General features: G+C 39.7%; 2 protein-coding genes across 2 annotated transcripts in view; both read right to left on the bottom strand.

The window, feature by feature from the left end:
• The window catches only part of LOC140374421 (eukaryotic translation initiation factor 3 subunit H), a 79,902-nt gene extending 66,635 nt beyond the window's left edge, over positions 1–13,267 (bottom strand). Inside the window, exons 1-2 of the mRNA XM_072461311.1 lie at positions 13,080–13,267; positions 6,930–7,086 (exon numbers count right to left, since the gene is read on the bottom strand). Coding sequence (XP_072317412.1) covers positions 6,930–7,086; positions 13,080–13,181 — 259 coding nt within the window. The 5' untranslated portion in view covers positions 13,182–13,267. The remainder of the gene's footprint in view (positions 1–6,929; positions 7,087–13,079) is intronic.
• A 1,532-nt stretch (positions 13,268–14,799) lies between these two features.
• On the bottom strand, positions 14,800–19,722 carry LOC140373501 (double-strand-break repair protein rad21 homolog A-like). Its single transcript, XM_072460028.1, has 14 exons — positions 19,565–19,722; positions 18,422–18,610; positions 18,193–18,322; positions 18,018–18,117; positions 17,846–17,952; positions 17,570–17,767; positions 17,364–17,489; positions 17,164–17,289; positions 16,868–17,091; positions 16,589–16,742; positions 16,315–16,457; positions 15,959–16,129; positions 15,796–15,879; positions 14,800–15,718 (listed from the first exon to the last, which is right to left on the bottom strand). Exons 2-14 carry the CDS (start codon positions 18,563–18,565, stop codon positions 15,527–15,529), a joined length of 1,899 nt encoding a protein of 632 aa, XP_072316129.1. The 5' UTR covers positions 18,566–18,610; positions 19,565–19,722; the 3' UTR covers positions 14,800–15,526.
• Between the last annotated feature and the right edge of the window lie 980 nt (positions 19,723–20,702).

Genomic DNA, 20,702 nt, shown 5'->3' with positions numbered 1-20,702 from the left:
TTCAGCATTTTTCCAATTGCAAAATGATCCTTTCAATTTCATGCACTAACGGGGTTAACCGTGGTAAAAAGAAAAATATGACTAATATGACCAACTCAAAAGGAAGACCAAAGCATAACTGTGTGTAATAAAAACAAGAACAGCCAAGACCCTTGCATGTCACCAGGACCCCGCGGTCCACCCCCTTCAGACATCACAATAATCATTTTGATTTATTAACATAATGTCATTATATTTCTCACAGCGTCTGTTAATCTGAAAGAGTGATAATAGGCGGTGTGCATTCTCCTATCCAGTCAAAGATACATCTGCTAGCATCTGACATTACCTACAGAACGGGAGACCACCTCTGTGCAGTGCATTTGCATACATTCAATGATTCATAAAATTGGGCATTACGGGCAAACATAGTGAGCAATTTGCTTGATAGAACATCTGTTTTACCTCCTCTCAGAGGCCCAATCTGTCATGTGTCTGCAACATCTGCATCATTTCTTTACCATTTTAAGATTCACTTTTACATTTGTATATATAGTTCAGCTGGCTTTAACACTCTAAGGCTGCGAGATGAATCTCAATTAAGTCAAAAGTACATTTGAATGGTCACAATAACCAAATTGAAAAGTCTGCAATTATTTATGCCAAATGATGTCCTTTGCAATGTAAAAAATATATTTGTGTCATAAGATCTTGTCAAAATATACCACAAGGTTCAAAAGCCTTGCCAGTACTTCATTGAACAAAAGCTTCATCTGTTCAACCATCTCAAGTGTAGAGGATTATTAGCTCCATCTGTAAAATATATAGGAAAAGAAGGTATGGTACAATGAATCAGTCTCATCTGCCACCAGTAAGGTGACCACCAAGTCTCAAAAGTGGGATAGGTAATGGGATTTGGTGGGACATGGTGTGGGACTGATGATACTTGATATAATAACTCACTGAAAACAAATTGTCTTATAATAGGGTATAAAACAAATTGTAATTTGCTACAGGTTATACACACTGGTCAGATCATGCCCTACATGTGCAACAAATGTTTTGCTCCCTCGTCGTTGCCACTGGCCCGCTGCGATGTGTGTGTTTGGCATGTGACATTCACACCGCAGTCCTTTCTACGTCCCATGACCCATGATACCGTCTATCACATGGATGTGCGCTGAAAGCCCCTTCTTGACATGCAAACAGAGTGCATGGTCTGAATTGTCATGGCGACATGGCGGGACGCACGGTAGATATGCGAAACGCGGGACAGAAGCCCAAATGGCGGGACATTACAACCAAAAGCAGGACAGGTGGTCACTTTAGCCACCAGCGCAGGGTAATCTCTCACTGCCATCACACAAAGGAGCCAGAGCACTTTATTAACATGCTACTTGCAACTCTAGAATTCAAAATGGCTAGATAATAAATGTGTGTGGTCCAATAGATCAAACCCCATACGTTTTCATACAAGGACAAGGTGCGAAGGACATGAAAGATGTGGCCAGGGGATCAACCAAGGTTTTCATTTTTTTCTCATTTGAGGCCGATTTTGCTGTGTACGCTCAATTACTTTTTTTTCCCTCTGACTCATTCTGGTCACAATTGTTGCCAGACATGCCAAGTGATAGTGCAGCTCCATACTGTCACCTGTTGATCAGATGGAGCATAGCACCCACAGATAAACTGCAGCAGGAACCTTTTTGACCGTATGAGCTTGTATGTGAATAATTATTCTTTATATCTATATAGATGTATACATGTATACATATAAATAAAACATTATAATGACTATACTTTGAGAAGGACTTGAGACGCAAGGACAAACATGTGTTTTCTGTTCATCTAGATCACAGTTTAGATCCAGGAGTGTACTTTAATCATATTCTTTATTCAACATTTTTGGTCTATGGCGATTCTAATGATTGTGTTCGCAGCAGCAGAATCCGTAAAATGCTGATGCTAAACTGAATATAGCAACATATAGCAACATAATTGTCCTGGTACTTGGATGGCAATAACAATCACCATGTATTTTCTTATATTGATTGATCACAATTGAATTTTTCTTTTTTATAAACAGATGGAAAGGCGGACATCGGGTGCGCCGCGAGAACCCCTGTTCCAAAGACGCATCACTACCTCTTTATTTATGAGTACATTTCTCATTTTACAACGTGAGCACCTGCAATTTATATTCAGGTGCGGCCCGTATATGGAAAAGTTCCATTTTCTTCAGAAATATCGTGTGTGTGGCTTTTATTCAGGAAAGCCGCACAACCCGAAAAGTATGGTACTTGATGGCGTTGAAATCCATGCTGCAGTCTACATGTAAATAGTAGCACAGACCAAACAATTATTGCATATTATTTTAGAATTAGTTTCAGATAACCAGCAAGACCTTTACTGAAAATGATTCAGCTTTGAAACAAGACAAAAAAAATGTCTGCTCCAATGCTGCTAATAAGTAACTCACTGTGCATCTATCCAATCTCTCTCCTGCCAAGATCCCCACTGCTACAGCCACTTCAAGCCATCCAATTCCACGAAAGACAATGTGCTTTAGAGAGCCAGACGAAAACATAACCTGAAGAAGGGGGTCAACACCGCACTGGCAGCAACGATGCCACCAAGCACAACTACTTCATTGGGTTCACTGTTCGTCCCTCAATTAAAACACAGGTTTTAAAGATGGGCTACCTTCTGAAAATACTTTTAAAGGGTTGTTGAGTGGAAATGCCCCCACACATGAATGTAAACTAGTAAGAAATTGGGCCAGGTACAGTAAAATGTGACTCTCTGGAATCCCTGAGAGTATATAATCACACTTAGTTGTTTAATTAAAAGGAGGGCTGAATGATTCATTGAATTTGCAATTACGTAATCGCAGAAGCACGCGGTTATGGTCCCGTCAGAAGCCACACGTGCATCCTGCATTTGGGAGTGAATGGAGCAGCTACTGTCTGCTGACTGCAGCTTCATTGTTTTACGCTCTGTTCCTCGAGACAGTGTGGCCATTCTCATGTACTTTTAGTGCTCCAAACGGGCTGATTCCACATCATGCAGCTCCGCAACGGACTGCGCACTACTTACGCAGCCATTGAAGTGAATGAAGGCAGTTCCACATCCCTCAAAAGCACTGCACATGTCTGTGCAACGGCTCCACCAATCTGCCGGCGCCGGACCAAATTGGGGATCAGATGTATTTTCTTATGTGCACTGAAACTGAGGTGACGTGACCGATCCAAGAATTATCTGCACTCCGGCTTTAGAATAAATGGCTATTTTTGTCTTGATTAAGAACTTTTATTTCACAAACTCAGCCCTGATGCCCAAAACACCCCAAGAGCATTTTGGAGCCGAACGACAAGCCAAGTGCCTTCCCAGTTGCACTTATACTTCAGCAGATCAAAGTGTGGAGACAGCACGGCAGCGCAGCAGGTCCCCGTTTCGGCGATACAGGCCTATACAACTGTTGCTTGTGCATTTTTATCCCTTCCTCATTCCCTGCACATTAATGGCAATTGTGAAATGTGATCCCAGTGGTTTGAGCCCTTGCCATGGTGATCAAAAATGACGCGGTGGCCAAATGAAAAGCTGTTCCCACTGCGGACAGATGCCAGTAGAAGAGGCGCTCTTATTACTACATAAAGCTCAGTTTGTGCTCAGACCAAAGCAGTCAGAGTTTATTTTGCTGACCCTGGCACTGAAAATAAAAACAGACATCTTGGGACATCATTACAGTTAGTATGGTTGGGATTAAATAGGTGAAAAACAGATTAAATATCAAACAGATGATACAATACTTTAGCCATTCTAATTCACTTGCAATAAAAAATAATCGCAACATTCCTTAAAACAAATACCAATTATAATTGTTAACCAAATTGATCAGCCATAACTAAAAGTCCTGTATCCAATGGAAAACCAATCGGGTAGAAGATTGTTGGATGTGTACCATGTTGAAGCAACTATATGGGACAGGGTTAGGGTCAGGGTTGTCACTTGGCACGGTGAAATTCGGACTATACGCATCATAGACGTTATTCACATCCTTGGAACCCTGCAGCCTATACAACGATGCGGCTAATTTATAGATTTTCACTGGCTAATGGCCTCAAGGGGTGCTCTAGCAGGAAGCTCACTAAGAACAAGTGCAGGGGCAGAGCGAGACGTGGAGGATGACAGACGCAGGTAAATCAGCTCACACAGAGAAAAGACAGAGGGGACAGTAGTGACTGCAGATGTGTTCTCTATATGTTAAGTTTCAAAATGCTGCCTCTCATATTCAGTGAGAAATTAGTCTAATGCAGAACTGAATTTAGATGCGTCTAAATGTGGTCTACATTTTATAAATTGCCCCACAATGCAATGAGAATTTCTTGGCCCGTGTGACCAGATTTGCGGGTGAAAAGACAACCCACTCACTACCATGTACCATCTTTCTATGTAAATATCTTATGTTACATGAACACCTGTGGCCTACTGTGTACATGTAAAAAATAAAACCTTTGTAAATTTAGTTTAGCTTATATTCAGGAGCGCTCGAAATTCCGACTTTTACCGTGGTTCCACAGATCTGTTGCGACATATCCACAAGCTGTGTGCATACGAACCAAATAATTGATAGACCAATACAATGAATGGACAGAAGCCTCCATGCGTATCCAAATTGAACGTACAGCATTAATGAGCCTAAAGTGGGAGAATGTTTAAATGTGCCGTTGTGCAGAATGCTCAGTTGTCCACACTTGCGCCATTTAGTCTGTGCTGTGTATTTATCGACTCATTGACGAGATTAATTTAAAGCCAAGGCTTTAAACTATGCTCAAGACTCAAGCTTAGTCTGATGACAAAACACAGGGAAAGTTTTCTAAAAAGGCAGAGGGTGTGAAAACATGAAATAGTTCATCATTAAACAGTTAAATTACAACAGCCATGTGCGCAAAACTTCATTAAAATGTGGTCTTGAGTTTGAGCCCTTTTGCGGTTTTCGTGATCATAGCAATTGCAGTTACCACAGCTCTAGTTACAAGCTAATTAATCCCTTGTAACCCTGGAACTTTGACCCAGACTGCCTCAATAAGCTTTTGCTTATGATGCTAATTTTTGCACAGCAATCAAGTGTCAATGTATGGATTGCGAACCGAATTTTGGAGGTTCTGGCCTTGAAATTATGGTATGCGATACTGGCTGAGCTGAGGTTGGCTGAAAATTGGTTGATAAAAATGTGTTTATGTATTCAATGGCTGCTTTGGGCTAGCTAGAGCAATCTGTTGACTTTTGCCAAGAGATCCAAAACAAACTCATCAACTGGATTCAAGAATTAAAATGAAGTAGGGCATGTCCATATTGGCAGAGCTGAAGTTGGTAAAGATTTACTTTACTAATCAAAAACATCAGCACAAGTTGGGGAAATGTTTGCCGATGGCGGAGAACCCAAAATCTGCAGATTTAATCTGCAATAATTGATCAGGCCTAAGTTCAAAGGCTCTTCACTTTAAAAAATTCTTAAACTTGCCTAATTAAAGGAAAGCATCCAATACAGCTGACAATGTAAGTTATAATACGGGTCTTGTAAGCCTTCTGTTTGCTCTACAATAAACTACAACCATCAAGGGACTTGAACAACAATTTAAAAACTTTCAATGCAATCTCTCTACTCCCCAAAGTCTCCAACAGTTCAGCTCAGGCCTTGTTAACTTATGGGAGTGACGGATGGAAATATGGCCCATCAGAGTCAACAACACAACAAGTCGTGACAACAACACTGACATATATACGTACAGCGAGCTTCTTGCTGACACTAACAATCTTTAGTCGCCATTGTTGCTTGTGTATCCAGCAGAATTTCTGACAGTTACTTGTTATTAGGCCAGGCTTGTTAAACAAGGATTTTCTTTAGCTTTCTCACAATCTTTTGCCACATCTGCAGCTCACCTGCTTCCCCATCCCTTCCAGTCCTGGGCTTGTGGGGGATTTTGTAGCACTAACAAGATGCTGGTATCAACAAGACTTGATAGGGAAGGGCCGAGGTCAGAGGACACAGCATCCCTTTGATAAGGTAGCGAACAAGGAGACAGGAGGGGGGAGTGATGCATGCATTTGTGGAGAAAAGCAGAATTAAATCCCAAGCACGTTCCCACTGCAAATGTGTACACCCCTTCCCTGTGCCCACTACTATCCACCCTGGCACTGACAGGAGGACGCCCAGCAGCGAGTTTGCCTGGTTAAAAGTCATTGCATGACACTCAACTTTATGAATAGAATTGTGCACTGATCAAGGGCTCTGCAAAAATTAAATAATGAGGGAATGATCAGTGATATTATCAGGGACATCCAAAGACTTGCACCTTTCCAGTCCCAGGTCGTGGAAAGGTGGGCAGTAGGAACACATCTATAAAACAGCTTTAATTAAGCCACAGTCCAAATATTGCTACAATTTAAGCTGTATTGACCCACTTCTGCTTGTGGTGTTCGTCTCTCTCTCACTCCGGGCAGGGTAACACTTGGCTGCTGCTTGCTCTGCCTCTGGATGTTAGCTTTTTTCTATATTTTTGGAGTTCTCTGAAGATTGCTTTGTTCATTTAGTTTGTTTATTTGAGCAAAAACAGTGGCTGTGCCTAAAAATGCTTTTGGTGTGGACTGAGTTGACATCTCGTCTGAGAAATGAAGACGAATTCTGATAAACTTGCACTAAATGCCTAGTTCATAAAATGCTCCCGCTCTCCAGCAGCGTTACAAAATACAGGAATCTACTGAGATCAAGGTTTCCTTAATCCAAATCTGCAATCAATATTCTCCACTATCCGTCCATCTTCAAATATAAATTTGACTGGAGATTTGCCCTTTCCATCTTGCGTTGTAACTCTAAATGTGTGAGCAGCAGCAGAGAAAGATCAATCTTTACTAACAGAGCGCAGTGCATTACAGCGTTTCACTTATACCTTCATCAAAGTCTGCGTCATCCTCTGTGTGCTGCGGAAACGGGAAGCAGTTGGTGATCTCGAGTCTGTCGTCCACCACCAGCCCCAGCAAGACTCCTTGGACCACTTCGCTGCCCTGGCCCTCCTCCTGGTAATGCTTGATAATCTTCAGCACCACCTGGGAAAGCACAAAAAAAGCAATTGGACTTTGATATCGAACAGCTACAACAATGTTGAGGAGCAGGAGAAAAGGCCTCAAACTCCTTTCAATAACTGGTCTGGGAAAGTGATTGCATTTTCTCAAGCGGGGCTAATTTATTTATCTCGTCCAGCGTCTAAACATTCTAAGAGAATTTATAGTTATTGTTTTTCCCCCTCTCATCATATGATTTAGGTTTGCTGTGTCAATAGTATCCAGATGTTGACCGACGCTCATTAGTTTTGGTTGGCTTGATTTGCATTTAATTCATAAATTTTGGAGTTTGTCACAAGATTTTTACCAGTGTAACCAGTTTTGTGCTCAACTTCTTTGGCCTTTTCATGTATATGGCTTATAAAAGGGCTTTAAAGTGTAATCAAACAAAGTGCTTATACTCCACCTTCATTATGCTGGAAAAGCACAGAAGAATTACAAACATGCACTGTTGAGTAAATGGACATTGAAACAAATGCAATACTACTCAGACAGAAATTAAAGTTCTTGGGGCTTATGGAGCGATTGTATTACTTAATATTCATCTGAAACCGAGACCTCCAGACATGTCATGGCAACACGAGAACTGTATTTGGACTAGGGTTTAACAACGGTATAATAACGCTCTTAACTGGGACGCTGTTTACACTGAATGTCATCAAATCCATTCCTTGAATAATAAATAATGATTCCAAAATAAACATCATTGAAATTATACTAAAACAGAGGAACTACCAATCTGCGTAAACTTCAGATACGAGATCATGTAAAAATGATTGCAGGATTTAATAGTGGCATTTTACTGACGTGGATGTGAGCGACACAATTAAAATCACAAGACTTCAGAAATCTGCTGTCCCGGTTCAGGGCAGTGCGTGGCATCAAAGAGCCCCATCTAGACAAACGGCTCATGCACCATCAAAGAATTCAAAAGATCTGATAAGATGGTTGCCACCAGATTAAAAAAAATATGCTTTTAGCATGTTACCACCACCAAAAAAAAGGAAATATATACCTCTTGTGTGTAACAAAACAAGATGAGGTTTTTGGTGCAGAAACTGACTTCCCCAAAACAAAATAGTGAAGGAAAGGCAAAGCGACTCAATAAGCTGGACGTGGAGCTGCGTGTAGGGAGAGCATAAATCAGGCTGATAACTGTGTGGGCAGGTCATAGCCACAGGCATTAATAATACACACACACACACCACGATGCGGGCTGGCGGTCTTCAAGTCGTGTTCACAACAAAGCACCTTCATGAAGGAGCTCTTACTGGTCTGCCCCGGTCCTACACACATGCACATACGTGCACCAGTCCTGGGATATTTATTTCAATAGACCGCTAGACCTGTCACGCAACAAGTAAAAGGCTAGAATGCTGGGAGAGAAATACGGCAAAAATCTCATTCCTGGCCTGCCTGTGCCACAGACTGAGACGCTGAAGGGTGTGCACTATGGGTCCAGAGATGAGGAAAATAAAAAATAAAAAAGGAGAAGAAGGAGACACTGTAGAAGGTGGGATAAAAAATGGCAGTGACAACCACAAAGCCCAGAGAGGTGAGTAAAGGATAATAAAATGGAACAGCAAACAGGAACCAATGACTGTGAGGAAAGCTAAGGTGCTAAACGAGCCCAGAGGATGGACGGCTCTGGCGGCCTTCACAAAGCCTCCTGCCCCTTTTGAGACTTGGCTGCATCTGTTGCCAACAAATAGCTTTTCCTATTCTCCATCAGTGGAAGCAGATAGCCTTATACACAAAGCATACGCCCCTATCTACCTCTTGGCAGTCTGTTCATCGTGCACTAAAATAGTGTCAGTCTAGAAAGAGCGATGGCGAAGAGATTGACGTCTGGCCAAAAACAACTTTAAGAAGGTCAAATAAATAAAAGCAAAATCTGAGCATTAGAAGAGAGAGCAGACCAGAGCTGGTGTTTTAAGTGTGGACAGAGGTTTTTCATGGATCTGCTGTGATGTGCTGTTTTTTGTTCATGTTGAGCAAATGTCAGGTATTGTAAGCAAAGCTGGGAACACAGCAAAACACACATGCAGTACACAGTACCCTGACTCAGAGCGCCACTGCCTCTCATAGTTTTATTGATCCATCCAATAAAGCTACCCACAGATCTCCCCTCATGTGGAGAAGACCCAGATTGATATGTGGACAGAATATTATAAATCAACAAGCTTAAAATTAAATTGTGCAAAATCAATTGCAGATTGAATCCCCTTTTGGCCATCTTTAATTCTCATCATAAATCTTACTCGCACATTCAGCAAAGACGCTCACATTCACGGCGCAATGGGGGTCAAAGTTATGAGAACGAAGTAAAGGCAGAAACAACGCATTTTGCTTCTCTGATGTGGAAACAAACACTATATCTAATACAATAGATCCCTCTAATCCAGGGGTGGGCAATTATTTTCCTCCGAGGGCCATATTCGAATCAAGGCAAGTAGCGGAGGGCCGGCCCGCAATCATTGGTGTGAAAAATAATAATAATCCAAAAAATTCAATCATAATATCACTTTTCTGTCAAATATGGGCTATTGAATCCATTATTGAATTCATTTTACGTCATATTTATTAAGGATACAAGTGCAGACAGATGTCAAAGGGCAGAAAATAAATTTTAAAAAAAATGTATAATTAAAAAAAAAAAATATTACTTGGCATGTTTGGCGGGCCGGATTATAAAGACAAATGGGCCACATGTGGCCCGCGGAACGCAGTTTGCCCACCCCTGCTCTAATCTGTGCAAGCTTCAGCAAAGAGGCACCAGAGATTAACACTTTTCGGCAGGTGTAACATGTTACATTCTGTTTGCTAGCCTGATATTTTGCACATTCAAATACAACTGTGACACATAAACAAATAGTGGGCGGTTTGTTTAAAAGTGGGAAAGTGGACACTTTTATAAACACATTATCAGCTGCATGCTCGTTTTCATACTAGCCAAATGCTAAGTACCAAAGACAAATTTGTAAAAGTCAAAAAACTTTAGAGCTGATCACAGTGTTATTATCATACAATGTGATTGAAAGCTTTAGTAGACAATATAGCGCAGGGGTGATTGCAAACTCATGGTACATTAAGCTGGTCTGAAAGAATAAATGTAACAATGCAAGCTTGCTAAGGTACTTTGGAAGAACTTGCTTCTGTTTCAATTTCCTCTTAAGTAAAATGGCAATAGGGAACATATTCAGCCGTAATGCAATATTAGGCATTGTGTTATATCTGCTGGGGGCTGAATATAACCGGCTTTCAGCTTAAAGCACAGAAACAAACAATTTCAACAACACAGCTGATGTGGTATGTCTCCAGCTCCACCGGTGACATACAGAGCATGATGCAATACAGCAGCAAAAGTTGTATTTTGATTCAATGCTGCACAGCCATGTTAACACTTGAATTATTATATGGTGTTCTGTGTGCACTTGCACTGCATACAGTGAGGGCAGTTCACTATAAACAAAAGTTTATATGAGATACAAACAATGGAAGATATGAGGGAAATGTGTTGGATAAAAATGGCGGTTTATCAGTGAAACTCAGCTTTAACCTGTTACCACCCACCTGTCCGCCGGCGAGCATTTTCTATATCTCAAATATTCTCTTACATCATCACTTTTATTTCCGAGGTCAATACCAGCAAGCCATACATCATTTTAAAGCTTATTTTCTCAACAAAACGAATATGTCATTGATTTACATTGAATAATATGCACCAAGAAGCAATTGCCAATAGTTTGTGAGAAAGTCTCAACTTTTACAAACGCATGTCCTACCTGTTTGCTGTTTATGACGAACGAAACAGCTTTAATTCTGTACATCCTTGTGCTCAGTCTGTCCGTAAGGAGTCATTGAAAAGCAATATCCACTTGTATTTTTCCTGAAGTTATCCGATTTCGAGATATTGTCAAGTAAACAAACTTTTCTTCGTTTCTCGCCGGACGAGAATGCGCTTGTCCGGCGCATTTCTCCGTCCATAACAAATGACCTGTTTGACCTATAAAATAATATTGGATATCCTTCTTTTCCTCAGACTGTTACCTACAGAATGAGACCATCCACAATTTTTTCTGTCCACGGGTTTGTTTGCTACAGCCTCCGCAAAAAAAAAATGTGCCGCTTGCACATGTTTACATCTAAATAGCGCCGCGTGCCAATGGCGTAGCTGAGTTTGATCGACGTATTATTCTAGCCAATAAGAATAGCTTTAGAAAGAGGGGCGGGACAAAGGGCTTATTGACACAGAATCTTCTGTATTATCGTGCGTAAGGCTCCGGGAAGGCTGTAAAGAGCCAGATTTCTCGGCAGGATTTTGCGCATAACGTTTTCTGATTTTATTAGCCTTTTGGACGTGCATTTTGTTAGATATATGTATTATTATACCAATAAAAAAATAAAATAAAAATATTATACATATATATATTTTTTTTAACCTCTATATGGGAAATTCATGGGTAAACTCATATTTACACATTTTCACATATTTTTTTTAGCAGTTATAATTGCTATTAGTGGCCTACAAAACATCAAAATGTATGTTTTATGATCATAGAGGAGCTAAAATTGTAATAAAACAGTTTGGCACAGTTTGGCACATATTTGGATCACTTGTTCCGAATATACTTTTTGATACAAAAAGGTCAACAGCACCAAAATGCCTGTTCCTAGAGATCTGAAACTTTACACAGTTGTTGTCAACAAGATAAACATCATGTACAGTGAACAGCATATGCACACAATGAAGTATGTCATGCTCAGGACCATTACAAATTAACAATATTCAGGCGAGACTAAAAAAGGATGTTTTGTTTATGTTTGGGCCTCTGTAGTGTAAGTTCTGAAGCCCTGACAGTGTTCATGTGCACATCTGCAGAAACTAGAAGGCCTAAGCTTTCTAGTGATGCATCACACTTGCATGTGGAACATAAGATCCTCTTTTAATAAGCAATGCCATTTGGGTATGTCCAACCATTGTGCACAGGGCGAAAATAGGTGGATGGTGACAGGTTAATGAGTAGTAGAAAGCGAAGCTTCCCAAGGATGTTAAGCACATCATGTAAGAGAGATTCTCCCGTCCAGAGCGGTGAGGTTCAAATGGAAACATGAAAAGGCCATGGATGTGAAGCAAGTTTGTCCTCTGCCGTTTATAAAGAGGTACTACACAAAACAGTTAGGCTTTGGCAGCAGTATGTGCAAATACACATATGATGTGTTTCTTTAAACGTGCTATAAAAAGGTATATTGATGCATGACAAAATAAATAAGAACACCGCGCACATTTGCTTCCGTGTGCGGTGTTATAGGTAGACTACTGATTACCTACTGGGAACAAATCCTGATGCTTGCATTTTGATGTATGTTATATATATATATATATATATATATATATATATATATATATATATATATATATATATATATATATATATATATATATATAATGTTTAAAAGCGCAGTTGGGTTTTATACGTGAAATGAATGGCAATCAACCAAAAAAAATAAACGAGCCGTGTTAGTCAAAGGAATACATAGCCTGGTCTACACACTTCATAGTTCAGAACGCCTCGACACCGAATGGGTGAGGTTTAAATGTCATTAGAGTATGAGATATCATTAAACTTAACTTGTAACGTTAAAGTTAAGTGATCCTCGCTTTCGAAAAATCAGCCTGATGAGCTCGTATAACGTCCATTGTAATCCGTTAGCATGATAAAACACAAGACTGTAGCAGACTGAGACTGAGATGATGTATCTAAACAATACACAAAAAATACCAATCATAACACAACAGATGAAATGTACAATGGGGTTAATTAAATACCAATGTATGATCAAATAAACTATTAAAATCTTGTTATGGGTAAATCCGACATGACGATGCTAGCATCTTTGAAGCTAACATTTTTTTCTCTTAACAACCGAGACCAAACAATAACTTAAACCCTTCCAGGTTTGTACTTCGCACTAACCAGGCCTTCAATCTGGATTTGTTTCACGGGAGAGTCCAGGGTGCCACTTGTAGAAGACATTCCGGCGTTGGAAGATGAACCGGTTTCTTTACGTGAAGCCATATGTAAACCACCGCACGCGGAAAGAAGGTAGAAAGACTTTAGCAAAGGACCATCTACGTGTCCGGTCTTTCAACCGGATGGAAACACAGTTTACAAACGAAGGTTCCCTCTGCTTTTTGGTAACGAACGCTGACGTCCATGGAGGATTTTGTGTGCCAAAATTATTAATAATAATAATAATAACACTCTTATTCAGCTGTTATATGCACAGAAAATATTGCACATGGGATGATTTACATTATATTCACATAATTATATTGCACATGATGACAGTATTGCACATGATTATGTAATATTAATAATATAACAGTGTTGTTTATGGTCATACAAAATATATGTAACAGGAAGGAAAGAACTTAAACTATTTTTTGTACAAGATAAAAAGGGAACATATTTATGTTTTTCATGGACGTACAAAATAAAATATAATAATTTTTATGAAGAGTAGAAAAAGCTTCAGTTGTAGTCATCTGGACTCAGTTAGAAAAAAAAGACGTTTCGACTCTCATCCAAGAGTCATTGTCAATAAAAGAATTTAGATCGAGAACTCCGATATTAATACTGTTCTGTGGTAAGACCCGCCCATTGGGAGGAGCCTTCCTGAAGTAGAAAGAGTTGTTTGTTTCAACAGAAACTCCCCCCTTGTATCTACCGAGCTAGCCTATTCAGAATTTTTAATGGGCTATTAGAATCCTCTTTGAAGAATCCTTAGAATTAGAATCCTCTTTTTTAAAAATTCTGAATAGAATTCATATATTATTATAATATATATATATATATATATATATATATATATATATATATATATATATATATATATATATATTATATAACTTATAGGAAGTTTGAAAAACACTCTCAGTAGAAGATCTCTTATAAACAAAAACTCCTATAGACATATATGAGAGAGAGCGTTTTTTTGGTTATATATATATATATATGTATATATATGTATGTGTATGTATGTTTTGTAAAAACACACACACACATATATTTAATTTAAGAAAAGTATTTAAGTACAGATACAGGAGCAAACATTTACTCAAGTATCACATATAAAATCTATATAAGTAATGGTATTGTGCATGTAAGTGCATGTTAGTATTTCACACAGAAATACTAACATGCATAAATCTACCAAGACCACATTTGAAGAGTGAAATGTGGTCTTGGTAGATTTATTTTGATAATTCTAGTCAATCAATTGTTCAATGTTTATTTTATGTATATTTTGTTTTCTCACAGCCAGAACATGAACTCAAAACCTTTGGGCAGAAATTCACCATTAATGTGTTAAAATACAACCACACAAACTATAAAGTACTTTTTTAATTTCTGTCCTTTTAAAAAATGTAGTGCAACACAGTACAGATACCTGCTCTCAGAAGTTAAGTTTTCATAAAGTACAACTTTGTTACTTTCCAACATTGGTTGCTGGTTTACTTTCTGCATGCTGCATATGTAAATGGTGAAAATGCAAATTTGCAACAATGGCGCATTTGTCTACCATTTCCATCACATTTTTTCAAAATTTTTTGCTTTTAGCTGCAAGTGTCACTCGTTTCAGTTTTTGCCAGTGCTACATTTTATTAGCACCTAGAACAAAATAAAAACAGTCAAGTATTTAAAACACTTTATTTCAAAAGGTTTCCAGATGTATCACAACTAGTAGATATCCAAAGACTAGAAACGTGGGATATTGAACTTATTGTAACAAGTATATTACCTAGTTACATAATGCAAAAAGGTGAATTAAGCATAAACACAAAGGGTACAAAAAATGACTTGAAACTTGAATTATCTGCCTGAATTTTACATCTTAATTTTGAGAATTGATATTCAATGCCAGAAAGGATTCAGTAATGTTTCTGACAGGTCAGCCTTTGTTTGTCATGAAATAACAAGTGCAACAAGAAGGTGTGAGAGAATACACTTCAGATAAACTAGTACCTTTTTATCATCACATGTACAGTGTCAATACAAAGTTCAACATGAAAATATAAAAGGCCTTTTGTAAAAACATTTTAATACAACAGGGACAATGCTAAAATGTTGGAATGAGAAGTCTGTCGTTTTACTAAGAACAGAGCCAAACCTGGTGATTGGAAAAGTAGCTTTATAAATATAGTTGTTAAACATTCTTCCTCATATCATTTTGAACCACATGAATACTGCATGATTCCACCTGTACTTACAGTAAAATCCTTTGTATAAACTTGCCACCCCTCTAACCCACAAGCATCACCTTCCAAAATGGGCTGATGGGAAAACAAAATAAAAAGGCAAACAGTTTACTACTTTTTTACTTTAAAAGTATGAATGCGAGTAGAGTGTTCTTCCAATGTCTAAACAATGTGAAATCTTGGTCCAGCTGTAGCAATGATGTCGCTGTAGGGCTGAGACTGGGACACCTCAATGGCTTGTTGCTTCTTGAGAACCAGAAAACTGTAAAACTTTGCAGCTGCCTGTTTTTTGTTGTTGTTTCGGCACAAGTCAAGCAGACTGACGGACTCTGCCCCGGTCTTGGCCATGACACGCTGGAAAAACAGACAGGATTTAACACCAAAAGGTTCAAATTATACATTGATTAACAGTCATTAAAGCGGTTCTGTACCTGCAGACCGTGAAGCATCTGTTGTGTCCTCTTGTTCCACCTTTTCTCCTCCTGATCTTGGTCTCCAGCCTGACCCTCCTCATCCTAAACATAATAGACAGGGCTCACTCAATAACTCCACCACATTCCTGTATTACTTTAAAGCAGACAAAGCCACACTGACCTCTTCCTCGCTATCGTCCTTCTTGTCTTTGCCCTTCTCTTCGAGCAGATCAAGCTCCGGGATAAGCTGTGAGAGGTTGACACTGCTCTCTTCTGGGGGCAGATCCACCTGAGGCATGTCTAACCTCTGGGACAAGGAGCGATCAGCCTGTTGCTGGTCCAAGGAGCTCATCTGAGGAGAAGACAAACTAGTATAAATAATAATATTTTACCCATTTTAATCTATATAGTACATTTGCATGTTTTTTTTTTTTTTTTTTTTTTTTTTAAAAAACAGGCTTTGACAAACGATGGCTACTTGAATTGATGTGCATTTAAGATGCATTCAAATGTTTTTTTAGACAGTGGTGTGCTTACTGGCAGTGCATCTTTTTCAAGGGTCTTGCGTTTGACTCCGCGGGGAGTTGAGGGAGGCGGCATGGCGGTCTCATCTAGGGTCGTCCTGCTGCCCTCCATTGCAGAGTGTGCCAGCATGCTGGGCTCCTCCATGATCGTTTGGTCTACAAAAAAATATATACCACGAAAACGCAGTTAGAAAAGGATCCGCCTCCAGTGAGAGTTGTATAAATTTTAACGCAAACTATAATATAAAAAATGTACTTATGTTAGATATAAAAAAATAAAGTCTTACCAATAACATCTCTGTGTGGACCCATCAGCTCCTCCCTAGGCAGCTCTGGGTTCTCCAGTTCTTTAAGGATCTCATCCAGACTATCTGCTTCACCACCCTTCCTCCTCTTCCTCATCTCATCTGGCACCAGAGGAGTCAAGCAGCGAGTGAACATCTGAGAATAAAAAACAAGACAACTATTGTTTCAAATCAGATAATGGCAATTGAATGGAAAGCTATGCAGGTGTAAGAGCGTGAGGAAAAGAACTATTGTGTACCACACGTATTTAAACCACTCACCTTCAGCAGCCTGCTGTTCCAAAGAGGCTGAGCGGGAAGAGAGAAGAGTTTTTCCACTCCTCCAGTTTCCTTCCACATCATAAGCTTCTTTGTGGGAGGAGCGAGATCCAAAGTGGTGACAATGTCTGAATAATCAGACAACTGAGCCCTGATGGTTTTACTGTCTAGTTCTTTCACACTGTCCACGATCAGCTTCCTCTTTCGCTTGGCCTTGGTTTCCTTCACTGAAAATTGATAACATAACATTAGAACAGACAATTTTATTCACGCATGTCCAGTGTTTTAACAATGTTTACCTGTGATGTCAATAGGCTCCAGTGCAAAAGCTTCTTCCTCATTATGAACCAAAGTGGTCTGTTCCGTCTGATCCGCCATAGCTGGAAGAGGCTCTGCTGGACCAGAGTCAGGACTGTCTGGACCCGCTACAAGAAAAAGATCCAATTAAAAATGCAAACTTTATTCACCATGCACACAACACAAGTGAGATAATACACACGCGACTGAAGGTTATCAAAGTCATCTTCGTCATCTCCGTGGTCTGGGGGCATCATAACACTGTCTGTGATGGCTGGAGGGTCATCAAAAATACCACCTCCATCTTCAGAGCTCAGCAGTTTATCAACTAAAAAGGAAAAATGTAGTATAAATTTCTACTGCGTTGCAGACATACTAAAACAATGCACAAAGACACAATTAACCTACCAAGCATGCCACCGTCACTGTTGCCCATAGAGGCATCACCAAAGTCATCATACTCCATATGGTTGGACTTATCCGGGAGAGTAGCAGGACCAGGTTCTGTTTCGAGAAGCAGGTTGGAGGCCGCAGCACCATGCATGATGTCCTCCTCAAACGTGCTGGCGTCCCGCATCATCTCTCTATCGTCCATACCAAAGTCGGCTACAAAGTAGTACATTGTAATGAGCAAAACTTCTGTCATACAGTGAAGTGAAAGTGTCAACCAGTGCTTTGTCCTACCAAAGTCATTGTCCTGCAGGAGATTGAGGTTGCCAACATCTTCCCTCATAGTGATTTCTTCAACTCTACTCTGGTTCAGAGTGAACTGTTGGGCCACGTCAATGTCACTGCAGAAGAAGCGATTTAGTCAGTAAGAATATTTTGTACGAATGTATACAAAGCTAGAACTTACTCCAGGTCAGGAAGTGGTTGGTCAAAGTCATGGAACTCCTCAGGTAAAGTGATGGCATTGTAAGCTGCTTCTCTGTTTTCCTCAGGTAAATCCACAACACCTGAATATTGAAGAATAATGTTATCAAGTTGCATGCTTTACATATGCATGTCTTATGAAACATACAAGTCCGTACCTGGCCTGAAAGCCATTTTGATCTTGATAAAGGCTTCATTACAGTCAGCCAGCAGGTATTTGGCCTTTCTGTGGTAGATTCTCACCACTCCAAGGAGTAAGTGACCCGATGTACGCAAAGCCATTTTCACCTGAGGAAAAATTTGGTTGGGTGCAAACATAATGCAATCAGTACAGGAAAATCAATGTTAACCATCTCTTAAAGAAAAGAGGGCAGACAAAAGTCTTACCTTGGGTGATATGATGCTTTCCACGCTGCTTTCAAGGTTGCATTCAAACACATGAGCCTTGGTCAGCTTCTTGTCCCAATGGGCCGCCAGCCAGATCTTGGCTAGCGGCCCACGTTTGCTGAGGACAAAGTGGGCATAAAACATTGCCCCGGTTGTCCTGACTCACTCCCTCACTGGGGGCAAAGTTATCTAAAAATGAAACATATTATTGAAATCAGGAGCTGTAGAAGCAACAACATAACCATTCAATGTGCTCGAATTCAGAATGACTACAGCCCAAAATATACTGGTTTATTCGGCTACGGCCAAATTACGTGATGCATTGGATGTAGAACAAGGATGTAGTGGTAAATGCCATTTAGTTTTAAGGCAAACTCCACTGAAGTCTCAGCAGCTCTAAAAAGGACTTTACATTGGGCGGATTGAAGAACGCCAGTTACGATATATATCAAATCTGTAGTCTTTTGCACGCGATTTGACAGGAGCCCCCCAAACTGGACAAAAAGCCCGGTGCCTGGCCGTGGTCAAGGATATTACACAAATAAGATCAAGTAATATTAGTTGTACCATGGAAATACATGAAGGGGAAGGGATAACACAAAACAATAAAGTCAGCAACTTGAATCAGGCGCCTCGTTCAGGGTCCGCCTCTAACAAACACAGGGAATGAAGCGAACACGTTGCTAATCATTATTTACAAGGTATGTGTTAAGTTTATTGTTGCAAACTTTAGATTTTGCTTGTGGGTTTACTACACAATATGCTCTACAGGCTGCTAATCTACTCCATTGCCGGGAAAAGCAGTGTGGCAGGAAAAGCGCCAAAAGAGAAATCCATCACCACTAAATAGTCGGCGCCATTAGATGGAAATTAGCCGCAAGCAAAACATGAGCCACCAAAACGTTTGATAAGATGCAATGATCAGTCAGTGTTGATTTAGAAGACTCTGGCACATCCAACGTGCATGAAAACGGTCAGAGTCCCCGGTACTTTTCCCTGCAGCAGCACGGAGTCTGTGCCTGGATGCTAAAGGCTTCTCTCATACAGAAAGGCCGCGGTGAATAAAGAGGAGCACGCACTTCCTTTCTGCGCTGTAAACTACTTCAAACTGCGCCAAAATAAGCCAGGTGCATAATTACTTACCAGTGGGACCCCCGTTAGAGCGAAACCCCAAATATTATGTTATTTCTCCCCGCAGTTTCTTCCCTGTTGTACTCATTAAAACAGCCAAGATGGCGCCAGTCGCCTTCCTCCCGCTCAGTGCTGTCCTTTTAAAATCTGCAGGATGTTTACAGTCAAAAATGGCGGAGGAGGAGTCAAATAACGACCAGCAGTGACCGGCTCTGGGCTATAGGGGGCGCAGTGGCACAGAGCTATGCCCAATCACGGTTTTGATTTTATTTAAAAATCTACATGTTTACTTATAAGTTATAGATTATACTCCAAGTTGAATTTATTTTATGATTAGAGGGGGGAATCCCGATAGACTGTAGCCAAGACTGAAAATCACACAAAAAGAAAATATATTTGTTTATAAGAAATGTGTTTAGTTGGATACATTTTATTCCAAATTTAAAATTGTACTTCTTTCACTTTGAAGACAATTTAAAAGGAGAGATATTTAGTTAAAATATTTTTGATTTCTTCCTGTAAATCTTTAAGTATGTTATCTCTATTAACAATTAGGAAAATCACAATTTAGAAGGGAACATTTAAAAAAGTTGTTTAGTCAAGGAGAAATATCAGAGTAGAATATATCTTGTTCAACTATAGTCCAAATTGGTAGCAGAATAGTCTTTACAATTTGGTAATATTTTCGTTTGATACGCTGAATTTGACATTTCTGACAAAAGTAAACATATAGAATATTCAATCGTTCATAAAGTGAGCAATGGCTCACACTCCTTTGGAATACCACTCCCCCATGAAAATATATTTTATATACATACAGTACACGGAAAGTATTCAGACCCCTTTTAAATTTTTCACTTTTTGTTTCATAGCAACCACTTGCTAAATTAAAAAAAAAAAAGTTTTTCTTATGAATGTACACTCAGCACCCCATCTTAACAGAAAAAACTGAAATGTAGGGGTTAACCTAACCCTAACCCTTTAATGGAAGAGGTTTGGGACAACCAGAACTCTTCCTAGACCTGGCCGCCCAGTCAAACTGAGCAATCGTGGGAGAAGAGCCTTGGTGAGAAAAGTGAAGAAGAACACAAAGATCACTGTGGCTGAGCTCCAGAGATGCAGTAGGGAGATGGAAAAAGTTCCACAAAGT

Source organism: Eucyclogobius newberryi, unplaced genomic scaffold (genome assembly GCF_026437365.1).
Source record: "Eucyclogobius newberryi isolate DKJ021-1_F unplaced genomic scaffold, fEucNew1.0.hap1 SCAF_3, whole genome shotgun sequence".
Taxonomy (NCBI): Eukaryota; Metazoa; Chordata; class Actinopteri; order Gobiiformes; family Gobiidae; genus Eucyclogobius; species Eucyclogobius newberryi.
Note: the sequence above shows the minus strand (reverse complement) of the source record. Positions and strands in the feature narration are given on the sequence as shown.

Excerpts from the sequence above, each read along its gene's own strand:
- LOC140373501 (XM_072460028.1), bottom strand. The coding sequence starts at position 18,565 with ATGTTTTATGCCCACTTTGTCCTCAGCAAACGTGGGCCGCTAGCCAAG. Across the intron at positions 17,768-17,845 it reads CCTGCAGGACAATGACTTTG|CCGACTTTGGTATGGACGAT; the intron begins GTAGGACAAAGC and ends ACTACTTTGTAG. Across the intron at positions 16,458-16,588 it reads TCCACACAGAGATGTTATTG|ACCAAACGATCATGGAGGAG; the intron begins GTAAGACTTTAT and ends ATTTTTTTGTAG.